This window comes from Gracilinanus agilis, chromosome 5, assembly GCF_016433145.1.
Source record: "Gracilinanus agilis isolate LMUSP501 chromosome 5, AgileGrace, whole genome shotgun sequence".
Taxonomy (NCBI): Eukaryota; Metazoa; Chordata; class Mammalia; order Didelphimorphia; family Didelphidae; genus Gracilinanus; species Gracilinanus agilis.
In genome coordinates this window covers 67,290,386-67,304,210 of record NC_058134.1, presented here as the reverse complement: position 1 = coordinate 67,304,210, position 13,825 = coordinate 67,290,386, and the positions used below count along the sequence as shown (strand labels likewise).

At 33.3% G+C, this 13,825-nt stretch overlaps 1 protein-coding gene across 1 annotated transcript in view; it reads right to left on the bottom strand.

Annotated features, from left to right (window-relative positions):
* Window positions 1–13,092, bottom strand: part of LOC123248701 (myosin-IIIa-like) — a 66,962-nt gene extending 53,870 nt beyond the window's left edge. The window contains exons 1-2 of the mRNA XM_044677558.1: window positions 12,925–13,092; window positions 8,090–8,224 (exon numbers count right to left, since the gene is read on the bottom strand). Of these exons, the coding sequence (XP_044533493.1) occupies window positions 8,090–8,224; window positions 12,925–13,092 (303 nt within the window). The remainder of the gene's footprint in view (window positions 1–8,089; window positions 8,225–12,924) is intronic.
* Between the last annotated feature and the right edge of the window lie 733 nt (window positions 13,093–13,825).

Genomic DNA, 13,825 nt, shown 5'->3' with positions numbered 1-13,825 from the left:
TGAACCCCTGACCTTGCATAGGACTTAGTCTACTATGTTATAGAAACCTTTCTATCCTGGAAGCTTAGTTATACCTGGACTACTTCTCATTTTGGAAGTTCCTTCTGCCCCTCTCTGATCAGCTGGTTCCTTCCAGAACTTCCATTTTTAAGTAAGAAGCCTAGGCCAACTGTATCATCATTCTTTTTCAGGCTGCACTCCTAAATCTTCATGGGGACTTTATCTACCATGTCCCAGAAGAGGATACCTTCAATTCACATCAATCTCTATGCTTGTATTGATATTCCTGTCCCTTAGTCTAGTGCTTGGTACATAGCAAGCACATAAAAAAATGCTTGTTGACTTGACTGGCAGAAAAGATCTATAAGATGCTACTTTTAGGTCAAATTAAACTTTTTTTATGTCCTAGACACCTTTGGCAGTCTGGTGAAGTCTGTGGAACCTTTCTAAGAATGTTTTAAGTGCATAAAATAAAATATATAGACATGCAAAGAAAACTGGCTATAATAAAATAGTTTCCATCTTTAAAATTTTTTTTTTAAGTTTGAAGATCTTCCTGAAATATCTCTGTGGATCCCTAGTTAAGAATCTCTGATTTAAATAGAACTTATTGAATTTAAAGCCTAGCCGATACACTATAGAAAATCTACAGTCTATTTCTAGGTCAGAGTGGATACATGCAACAAATCAGAGCAATATATAGTAATTTAAATAGAGTAGTATATAATAATTTAAATAGAGCAAGTTATAATTCAATATTTAATTTTTAAATTAAAATTAATTTTAACTAATATAGTAATAGTAATAATAATATTAACTAATGATATAAGACCTCTGTCCTCAACAGAAACTGTTACAAAAACTGGGAAATTGTTTGACCAAAATTAGAGTTAGACTAGGTCTTGTATACTGAAATAAATTCCAAATAGATACATAACCTATCTATAAAAGATCACATAAAAAATAGAAAAAGGAGGTATAATGTATACCCATGAAACCAAAAAAATCCTAAATAAGGAAAAGAGGCAATTATGAAAAAAAAAGTTTCAGTTACATAAAATAGAAAAATGTTTGCATGGATAAAGTCAGTGCAGCTAGAATTAGAAGAGAAATCATTAATTTGAGGAAAATATTATTTTTAGTAAATGTCTCTGATGAAGTACTGAAATCCATGATACAAGTAATTATAAAAGAATATCAGACATCTCTTAGTAGATAAACTGGAGAAATGTGAACAGTCAGTCTTCCAATAAAGAAGTCTAAAGTATAGATTACAATATGAAATAATTTTCCAAATCAGAAATAAAAATGAAAGTTACTGACATTTCAAATTATACCTATCAGATTGGCAAAAATGATAAAGGCAAACATCAGAAAAGTCACTGTGACCTTGGAAATACATCCTATTAACTGGTCCAACCATTATAGAAGAAAGATGGGAACTAAACATTTTTAAAAAATCACTGAATTTTATTTCTTGACCCAATGATGCCACTAGTATGCTTATATACCAAAGTTATCAAAAACAGAGAGGAGGGGCCCACAGAGACAAAAATACGTGGAATAGCACACTCTGGAATAACAAAGAGCTAGAAGGAAAGGGGGGCATGCTTTGAATGGAGAATAGCTAAGCATATTGTGATATACAAATGTAATAGATAAGAAGTGACAAGTAGGAAGCATTCAGAAAAACTTGGGGACATCTAAATTGTTTCAGAAAATTATGCAGAACCAGGAGAATAAACTAAAAGATGAAGACAAAATAATGAAAAAGAAAGCACTAAAAACCTTCAATGAGATGATCAACAGAGGGACCAATTATGACTTCAAAGAACTTGCTGTCTTTCTTATTGGCAAAGAGGAAGTGGATGATAGTTGTGGAATGAGGTATATGTTATTTGATCAATCACAGGTATTAATTGAGCACTTACTATTTGCCAGGCTAGGTACTAAATGCTGAAAAGCCATGTATTTAGATGTTCCCAATATGTTGCTTTGTTTTGCTTGATTGTACTTACCTATAAAACAGGAAGGCTCTTTGAGTGGGGTAGTCATTAGGCAGTGCCAAGGACACTTTAGAATTACAGCAATAAAACACTTTTTAAAAAAAGAAAAAAATAAATAAAATGAGGAGGTTGGAACAAATCAGTGGGGTCAACTTTAAATAGAAATAGGGACCACCAAACCATGCTTAAGAATTCCTAAAAGCTGCATATTGACATAGAAAATAATTTATTAATAGTATCTATGCCATATTGTATTTTTTAAACCCTTGCCTTCCACCTTAGAATTGATACTATGTATTGGTTCCAAGGCAGAAGAGTGGTAAAGGCTAAGCAGTGGAGATTAAGTGACTTGCCCAGGGTCACTCAGCTTGACAGTGTCTGAGGACAGATTTGAACCCAGAGCCTCCCATCTCTAGATCTGGCGCTCAATCCATTGGGCTGCCCAGCTGCGCATGCTATATAGTATTTTTAAACCAATTTCATTTTAATCTGGTTTGAGTCACAGTCTCAGAGTATCAAGGATCACATGTGGTATGTGGGTTGTGTTTGACACTTATGAAGTAGATGACAATGAGGCACCTTCCAGTTCAAAATCTATAACCAGAGGTTTTGAGAAATCATGTGATTTGTTCACTATGACGCAAAAAAAATATTTCTTTTTGGAATAAAATTGAAAACACAAAGGGAGAAAGAAATTTTCCTATCATTCCCAAAGCATAACTTTTCATAATCTTTTCGACAATAAGAAAAGGATGAGAAAAAGGATGAATGAAAAAAATAAGAAGTACATTGTTCCCTAAGCCCCCCTCCTCCAAAGTAAAAAAAAAATACTTAGCTGAGAGAAAATGGTTGGTTTAGGGAGAACAGAAAGGAATTACTAATCTCTCTAAATCAACCCTATATTGAGATACAAATTAAAAGATTTTTTAGTCATGAAGAAGGAAGAAACATTTGAGTTTTTTTTTTATTTTTTTTATCAAGACCAGCAACATTCTTCCCACATGCCACACTCATAATGAGGGGTGGCACTCAAAATTCAAATGATCCTCTTTTCCCTGGAAGCCCTTTTAACTTTGCACTGTGGTGCAAACCTTGAATTGTTAAAGTGGAGGTAAGCAGAAGAAGCTGGTTAAAAATAACAAGGTTTTCATGGAACCATTCTGCTGGGGTTCTTGGCAGACATAACTTATTTGGGTCTTAATTGGCTGAGAGGCGTGATTAGCCGTCATTTTATAGGATAAAGTATTTCTGCCACCAGCCAAATCTTCCAAAGTGCCTCAGCAGCAGCGCCTTCTACTATTTGTGTGTTCAGAGCAGGTAATTAAGCATCTAATCACTTGTGCATGTGAGCAATTTGCCTAATTTCCACAGAAAAATACAGGCTCTTGCATACAATTTGAAAGCTTATTTTCTTCTACAATATTCATGAAATATGTAACATATATACATATATTTGAATATATGTATATATGCTTTTTTTAAAAAGCTGTTTTTCTTCCTACTTTGAAAGATCTTTCACATATAGAAACAATGTTATACAGAAACCTAGAGTAGTGGATAGAGGGCTATTCTTAGGTAAAGAAGATCTATGATCAAGTTCTTCATCTGACACACAATAGCTGTGTGATGATGGGTTGGTCACTTAACTACCCATTGTACCAGGAAACTTTCTTACATGAAGAAAAGAGTTCATTGATCTATATAAATATCAGTGGAGGAAATTTCCCACACTGGGAATTCACCACATTGATGAAATCTTGGGTCCAATGCTTCCCTATTCCTACTCTCCCAGTCCCCAAAGCTTTTCCTTCTTAATCTCCTACTCTGATACTTCATTTTGGCAAAGAAGGGACTCTGGGTTCTTGAAGGCTATGCCAGTGAAACACAAGCTCTGACAAGTTCTGATGGAAAACTTTGTTGTAACACCCAGCAGCCTACATTTGCTTTGGTCAATAACCAATCCAATATGGTAAGGCTCATTGTTAGTAGGCTGGTGCATTGCTTGATCATTGGTGAAGAATTCTTTGGTCTTTGCAATCTCATTAAAAAGAAAAAAAATTTACAAGATAGTCCTCAATATCTTTCACTTCTGCAATGAAGGTAGTAGAATGGAGAAAAAGGGAGCAGTATTCTAGGAATCACATGTTTTAGACAAACTATAAACATGAACTTAGTTGTTGGTATTTTATGATATCATTGTTCAGTCTATGAGTAGATATATTACTAAAGGAACATAATCCTATTAATCATAATGTCCATGTTATAAATCAAACTATGAGATGAAAGGAAGTTGCAGAAAATAGCAATAAAGCATTATACAGAAGTAGTATGAGGATGTTATCAGAGAGTTGTATGACCAGAAAGACAAAAAGATGGACCAGTCATATCCTAAGAAGGAGAATACCTCTATTGAGAAGAAATCTAGAAGAATCTCCCCAGAACATTGAATAAAAGGTTTATGGAGAATTTCTGGAAGGATATGGATATGAATTACATAGAATCATTGGTTTTTGAGATGGAAGGATCCTAAGAAAGGAAACTCAGAACTCAGAGAAGTTATTTGCTAAGGGTCACACAGTTAATAAGTTATTAAGAAAAGATGGGAATTCAGATCTTATTAATTTCAAGTCAAGTACTCTATCCACTACATGTCTTCCTAGTCATATTAACAATAAAATGTAATACAGAGATCAAGTAAGCTGTGTAGTAGGATATTTGGTAATTAGGAGTTAATTAAATAAGAATTCAGTAGGACATAGAGATAAATAAGTGATTTATAAATGCATAAAGAGAGGTAAGTTAGGTTTCTTTAAATGGAATTTTGGAGAGAAATTATGGGTGAGAAAATTTTCCCAAAGTGCCTTGGGAGATAGTTACCCAACTGACTTGGCATTTTGGGTCTGATCCTGTGGTGATAAGGTCTCAAAGGCATCTTGACAAAACCTGGGAAATTCTCAGTTACTTTGCTATGACAAAATTCATCTAGTGAACCATAACACTGAAGGAAATTGCTGGTAGAAAAATTGTTGCCAGCCCACCTGGTTTGCTGTGAGTTTGGAGAAGGCTGTAGAGAATCTGAGCTGTTGTTTCCAACTAGACCGCTAAGAAGAAAGACTAACTTAATCTTCTTTTGCAAATAAATTAAAATTCATAGTGTAAGATAAGATAAGAATAGGTTTTGGGGGAATTTAGATAGAGAGGTAGATAGACTAGCTCCAACTTTGTTGGAGACTGAAGAAATCCTTGCAGATGAGAGGGTTTGGAGCTATTAGGTAAGATTTATTAGCTTAAGGAAGAATATATTCTTTTCCACTTATTTCATTTTCCTATACCTTTTCCTTAGTTTTTTTATCATAATAAACATATTTTTATATATTCCTGCCTAAGCCAGAATTCTTAAGACTACTATAGAGAAGCCATCTTATTTCAATAGTCATAACATACATCAGGAAAAAATATAAAGATACCACACTATACAAATTATCTAGTAAGGGATAGTAACTGCTTACAACAGCTGCCATTTCCCATTTGGTTCATATCAATCAATAAGTATTTATTAAGTATCTTCTATATACTAGGTATTGTGCTAAGCAATGGGGATGCAAATACAAATAATTAAACAATTAATGCTTGAAATGGGTTTATATGCTATTGGGGGAAACAAGTACACATAAAAAATATACAACTTATAAATAAAAATGAATGTATATAAGGTAATTAAGCAAAATGTAGTTTGGCAGGGAAGTCACTTGAAGTTTTGGGGAATCAGGAAAGAAGAAGGCAAAAGTTCAAACTTAAGTCTCTGTTATGTACCAGGTATTCATTTAGCACTTTACAAATATAATCTCATCTGGTCCTTACAACAATAATGGGATATAAATGCTATTATTAGTCTCATTCTCCAGTTGAAGAAATTGAGGCATACAGAAATCAAGTAATCTCTTCAGTGTCAGTCTGCTAGGAAGTATCTAAGGCTGAATTTGAATTAAGGTCTTCCTTTCTTCAGGCTATCTACTGTGCCATCTAACTTTCTGTAAAGGCTTCATGCAGAAGATGTTGCCTATTTTAAATCTTAAAAACAACAACAACAGGGAATCTTAGGAGGTGACAGCAAGGAAAGAATAAATTACAAACACAGGGAATGCTAGAGCAAAGGCATAGAGATTCAATATGGAGTTTTGTGAGTATTGAGAAGAGAGAAGACATATCTGCCTTACTTAGTTTTAGATGTTCCCACCCTACATTACTCAATCTTTTTTACTATCTTTCAAGCAAATGTTTCCATAAAATTAAGAACCAGTTCTGAAATAGAAAGTAGAACTTGAAAGACTGAGAAATGCCATTAAAATTAAGAGAGGAAATTAATGAGAGAGGAAAGGTATTGCTGTGATGCTTTTGGGACAGAATTTTTACCTAGCATAATTCTTCTCTTTAACATATTACATCTTAAGTTTGAACTAGGCAGAGTCTCCAACTACACAATGAGGAACTATCCATTTTTAACAGAAAAAATGAAATACTTCTTTGAAAACTCATTCAATGCTATGAAGTCAATACTGTATTTTGAAAAAATTAAGTGATCTGAATATCTATCTACTCTAATCAAATATGGTAATACAAACATGGAGATGATGCTTTTGAATCACTGTTAAACTAAAGCAAGATTTATAATCTGAGCCAGTTTTTTTAAAGTGTTAACTGGGAACAGTTGGGGTGATCCCAATATCATTTCAGAGGGTTTGTGAAGTCAAACTATTTTCAAAACAACAGATTTTAATTTTTTAAAATGTCATTTAAAATGTAGATGAAATCTACATAAACAAAAGCTCTTTGGAATTTTCAATAATTTTTAAAAGTATGAAGGGTTCCTGAGGCCAAAAAACTTGAGGACTATTGACCTAAACATATATCAGATGTTCATTTGCCCACGTAACAAATTATCGATATACTTAAGAATATACTTTACTTTTATTAACATTGAGCTAACTAAAATTATATCAGAACAGCTAAAATAAACTAAAGCTACATGAGAATTTATGGGAAGGAGACATTAAGTTTGTTGTTATAAAACTTTCTTCCAGAAGAGAAAATTGTTATCATTAAATTATACGCTAAAAACTTTTGACATTATACATTTTTAGGAAGACTGAAAAAATTTTAAAGCTAATCTAAAAACAAAGAATAAAAATACAATTAAATTTTCATAAAACCATATCAATAAAGGATAACAAATATAACATTTAAACAGTAAAAATAAAATGCAGAAAAAGACACATAAAAGGACACCCACAATAGTTGTATCACATCGAGGATTTTCTAGAGAAACTTGGCGAGGGAGACAATATAATCAGTCAGAGGACAAGATGATTTCTTAATGGTCATAACGAATTCCACTGGATTCAGTGGTAATCTCTGAAGCAACAACTCCACCATTTATGCATTCAGATCAATTAACGGTTAAAGAAAAATCTGAGATATAAGTTTTTTTTTCAAAGGCTAGCGAATCTGTCAGGCCACCTTCTAATTCATTCTCTTAGGACCTTAAATTTTTTTTTTGCACAGCCTCCTTTGATTAATCATCTCATATTTAAAGAAAGTTTTTTTTACCTTATATCAAAAGGTTTTTTTCCCTTATATTCATCACAATGCTTCATCACATTCAATTAAACCATTATGTCCACTAAGGATATGTTGAATTAAGGAAGAAAATAGTGTTTCATTATCTTTTGCCTACTAATTCTTCATACACAAAGGCCAAAATTAAGTTTTTCTATAGCCTACTCTTCTCTAGGATGAATCATTTTAATTTCTTCTTCCTTTCCTGTAGTCTCTCTAATTCTTATTCTTTAATTATATATCTGTAATTCATGTGAATTTCCTCTTCAATTCTGATGGGTCTCAAGATGAGGAACCCAAAATGGAATCATTCTAGGAAAGCCCTGACTAATTTGGGGCATACATAGATGGATGTGTGAATGGGTTGTTTTATAGACTCTAAGAGCCTTCCCCAGTAATCAAAGGTAAATAATTCCTTGAGTCACTTCCCAGATCTTTTCCAGTTTAAGTAAGGATTAAAGACCTACCTCGAGAACCAACCAGAGCTGGTCTTCATTCTTTTTGCCCTTCTTGAAGTACATCCCATAGAACTTGACTACATTGGGGTGATCAGATAGGGCTTTGAGGATGTGGTATTCTGCTTCTATCTCTTCATCAATATCCTAGATGGAAATGGTTAGGAGAATGTCATACAAAACAAAGAAGTTGGAATATAAGAGATTAAAGTATGTCAAGGCAAAGTAATAATGAATTAAAGGTGTTTTTTTTTCACCCATGGGAAGGATCCAGATCCAGATGTATGACTTCATCAGTATGAAGAACTCCTAGTGTAAAAACATTATCCATTCAATAACATTTGTATCCTGAGGGTCCTAAAAGAAAGAATGCTATCCACATCCAGAGAAAAGACTGTGGAGTAGAAATGCATAAGAAAAACATTGGACAGATCACATGGTTTGATAGGTCTATGATTGGAGTTTGGGCTTTAGAAGATTATTCTATTGTATATATGAATAATATGGAAATAGGTTTGGAACAATGACAGGTAAAACCCAATGGAATTGCTTATCAGCTTTGGGAGTGGGGAGGAAAGAAGGGTGGGAGATCATAAATCAGGTAACCACAGACAAATATTCCAAATAAATAAATAAAATAAAAAGAACATTTGTTAACTATTCTGTAACATTGCTCAAGAAAGTTTAAATCATCTGCCCCATTACATGGCTAGGCTATATCCATCAGGTAGAAGATTTGAACTTGTGTTTTCTTGACTGCAAAGCCAGTCTTCTAACCATTAAGCCTTGGCGCCTCATAAAGAAATTGGTGATGTTATAAACACTATGAATTCTTTCTCATACTTAAAGGCAGATACTGGTGCTTTCCTTCAGAAGAGCTAATCTATCAAATCATGCTCTTATTTCACTGGACTAGAAAGTAATGGTAAGAGGAGATGTTATAAAGGCAAAGCCAAGTTTGGGAGGTTAATAGAAAAGAAAATCATTAATAGAGGAGACATGATTTAAACAGCAAAATATTAGATTCTCATGTGCTTTTTAGAAACTTTGATTTGGTTTATCTAGTTGTATCAATTAAGAGCCAGTTTTAAATTGTCTATAAAAATGTATTAAGTGCCTACTACATACCAGGCACTAAGCTAAATACTAGGGATACTGAGAAAGCCAAAAGGCAGGTCTTGCTCTCAAGAAGCTAAAGGGAAAACAACATGCAAACAACTATATGTATTCAAGATATATGCAAGATAAATCAGAGATAATCTCAGAGAGAAGGCACTAGAATTAAGAGGAATCAGAAAAATTGCACACGTGATAAAGTTAATTTTCTAATAAAAGATTAATTTGTTTCAAGTTACATAGCTTTCTAAAGGTTTGTTTTCACTAAGAGGGAAGCAAGTTATTAGTCTAAGCAAACAAGAGTAAAAGGCTATTGACAAAGCCAGAATGACAGGACATGAGTCACAGGAGAAGAAAATGAGGAAGAACATAGCTCATGTAATTCATGGTGACTAAGCAATCATATGTTAAATATACTCTCAGAAAAGAAAAAATGCATTTCTTTAATGGGTGAAATTAATTAAAATGACTTTTAACAAAAGTTGCAAACATTTTAGAATTTATGAAAAGTTAGACCCTAGAAATCTTAAGGATCATCTAGTCTAACTCATCTTGCCCCTTCTCTTTTATTTATAGAGGAGGAAACTGAGGGTTAAAGAGCTCACGTAACTCATCCAAGGCAGCACAATTAGTAAGGGGGCAGAGCCAAGATGTGAAGTCAGGCCTTTAGCTCAATACAGGTAATTTATATTTACAAATATACTTTATTTATACTTTAAATACTTTATGCTTATACTTTAAAAACATTTCACTGCTTTGAAGTGTCTCTCAAATTCCAAATGCCTTCAGTTTAATTACCAAATAATTATCAATAATAGATTAGTATTAAAAGGGAGGTAGAAAATTATATTGCATATAAGGAAATAGTGCTAAAGCAGACAATTATGGGAGTTTCATGACATTTGTTGATTTAGATAACTTGATAAGGAATGATGAGAGGTTATGGCTGAGGTTATAATTATATTTAACAAATTAAATATAATAATAGTTTTAACATAATAATAATAATTTCCCCAGTTGTTGCTTCCCTTCTAAGGTCATAGATTTTAGATGTTCTAAGTCACACAACTTGCTAATAGCAGAACCAGGTCTTTTGACTTCTAGTTAAAAACTGCCCTTTCTACTATGCCAACCTTCCCCTTCTCACACAGTGAGAAAATATGACTTCGGGAACAGCAGCAGAAAGTGAAAATCCATTTAAAAATAAAAAAAAAACACTTCATAAGATACTTGAAGGGATTTAAAATCATTTCATTATGATTGTAATCTTTTGGTTATAAATCTTTTTTATTTGAAAAGTGACATGATAAATGTGGCAAATCAGTCTTAAACACATAAGTACTAGGAAGAGAATAAAGGCAGCAATGGATCAAATTTAATAGCACATTCATGAAATTAAATACATTTGGTTGAAAGAGAACAAAATATCTCTTTTTTTTTCTTTTTTGTGCCAACTTTCACTCACAAAGCATTCACTCTTCTCCACCAAGAAAGAGACAAAGTAATGGCAGGTAGAGGTTTGGACTGATGTATTCACTCATTCTGTTGCCCTTTCCAGGCTTGGTCCTCTCAATGAGGATAAAGAATATGAGATAACCAAAAGCAAGATGGTCACTTCACTCTTACCTCCCTTTGCCACAGCTGAACTGGTAATAAGTTTACATAATAGAGCAAAGGGAAGTCCTTCAGAGGAGTGTCATCGTGTCCAATTCTTTCCCTAGTGGGAGGAGGGAGGGAGAGAAAATAAACCATTCACTGAAAAAAGTTAATGTTTAAAAAGAGCAAGAGACTCAGAGAGTGCGTGCTATGTTCATGTCTCTGCCTTAGGGGAACCAACTAAATATACACCAAATGCATGTTAATCTCATTACAAGAGGTCACAGTGGAAGATTTATAGGGGTTATTTATTTATTTTATAAGTTTCTAGGAGCAACAATTCTTTCAAAGAATTTCATTGTTTCATTGTCCATTGTTTCAGGTTAAAAAATTGAAAAGGCAGAAGAGAAATCCTAACCTGTTTTGGAGGAGAGATATATGTGATAGATTAAGAAAAGAAGATGGCATTTGGGGGAAGCTTTTCTGCTATGGCTGGATAGCTTCTTATGCTTGAATGATGATGAGGAACAATAGGTACCAGTAAGACAGAGATTAGAAAACACTACAAGAAATTATGAATTCCAGATTAAAAAACAGATGACTTTAGAGGTTTAGCTGGGTTTTTCATCATAGTTGCTAAATAAAAACAGCTGCAAAAGAGAAATGCAGACTTGGGAAGCAAATAGCTGGTTAAGAAGATAATAAACGAGAATATGATTTGAGTTTTTAGAGCATAGCTTAAGATATAGGAATAAGGGACCCAGGTTCAGCAGGGATGGTGTCCATTCAATGAGGGCCAACAAATAAACAAACAAACAAATAAATAAACAAATAAATTAATACACACACAAGTAAATAGCATATATTTGAGAGATTACAAGGCAGAATGGGTAAGAGTATATTTTCAGAGTATGGATTCAAATCCCAGATTTGCTAAATATTGGCTGAATAACCATGGGTAAATTAACAAAAAAGTTTCAATGTCAATACAACTTTTTAAGACTCTTAAGTTACAAACAAGTTTCTGACCTACATCAAGAGTTTGCATTCCTTACATGGCTGAAATCATATATCCTCACAAAATTAATCTCTCTTTATGTGTGTGTGTGTGTGTGTGTGTGTGTGTGTGTGTATGAAACATGTGCCTAAATATATAGGTTTAATTTAAAGTTTTATAAACACAAAGAAGTAAATACATGTATATATAAATGTATATTCCTAGATACCTATTTACTTGTAAACAAAAACCATAAATATTATAGCTCCTTGCTCTGGTGGCCACATGGTCAGTGCAGAATAGATTACTTAAATTACATTTTTCCCCAGGTTTTAAAATAAAAATTTATTTGTTTGGTTGTTACATTAAAATTCCCACATAAATCCCTCCTTCCCTTCCCCCCATTAGAAAAGACACCATGTGACAAAAAGGCATATGTATATATAAAATTATGTTTTGTTTATTTCTATTTATCAGTTCTTTCTCTGGAGGTAAACATATATTAGTCATTCCTCAAACAATATTTATGTTGATATATATCCATATCTATATCTATAATGTTCTCTTGGTTCTGCTAGTTTCACTCTTCCTAATTTCATGTAGGTCTTTCCATATTTTCAGAAAATTGACCTGCTTGTTTCTTTTTATGGCACAGTAATATTGCATCACAATCATATGCCACAACTTGTGAAGATATCAATTTTTCTACTTTTTGAAAAGATTAACTCAATGACACTGACCTAAAAACAGACTCTCTTTCTGGATCCTACTTACAACAGGTCAGATTTCAAACTTTCTCACATGGTCTAGTGATACTTCTTCTGAAATCTAATGACATGGAAGCTGATTTGGATAAGAAGATCTCTCAATGACTCTTCTTGACCTATGCCCCTAGGCACCTGTGCTGATTTTACATAACCTTTGACTACAGCTTTGATCCTATGGATATGTCCTTCAGTGTAATTAACTCTAAAAAAGCTAACTCTTGTGAGGGCCTTTTCCATGTTTATTCCTCTTTAAAACTGCAATTTGTTCCAGAATGTATCTGTGATTGGCAAAGCAAGATAAGACAACCAGAAAATGCATTGGGATTCAGTAAAATAACAAAGGAAGGTAATTATAAAAAGATGTGACTCACATGGACTGGGTCCAAGATTTTAACTGCTGCCTTTTGGCCATTTTTCTTGTTCAACACTTTAAAAACTTTCCCATAAGTTCCTTTGCCAATTGTTTCAGTGATTTCCCATGTATCTGAAGGATCAGGGAAACTATCAAATTTGATTGTATTTCCAGTTAATGGAAGCATCTTAAAGGTTGATGTTTCTAAAAAAAAAGAAAAAGAAAAAAACAAGTTCAACACTTCAGTATATAAACAACTCTAATACAAGTGATGCAATATTAAATAATACATATGAAAGTAATTCACACTTTAAAGGCAGACATAATGTACAGTGGATAGAGAGCTGGAGCTGGAATTAGGAAGAACTGAGTTTGAATCCAAGAGTAGACACTAACTGGATTATGAGCCTGGGCAAATAACTTAACCTCTGCCTGTCTCAGTTTCCTCATATGTAAAAAGGGGTACCTATATAGCATGGTGGTTGGAGGATAAAAGAAGATAATGTTTGTAAAACTCTTTTTAATTCTCTTGGGTTTGATGTTTGGACTTCATTTTTTTGTTTAAGTCTGGCTTATTCCTCCAGAATGCTTGGAAATCTTCTATCTTATTGAATATTCATTTTTCCCCTGAAAGAATATAATCAGTTTTGCTGGATAGGTGACTTTGCATTGTAAACCCAATCTTTTGCCTTCCTGAATATCATATATTCTATGCCTTTTGATTCTTTAATGTAGAAGCCCCTGGGTTCTGTGTGATTCTGATTATAGCTCCATCATATTTGAATGGTTTCTTTCTGGCTGCTTAAAGTATTTTTTTTCCTTGACATGGTGGCTCTCCAATTTAACTATTATATTCCTGGAAGTTTTTATTTGAGGATTTCTTTCTTTAGGTGATCTCTGAATTCTTTCAATTTCAATTT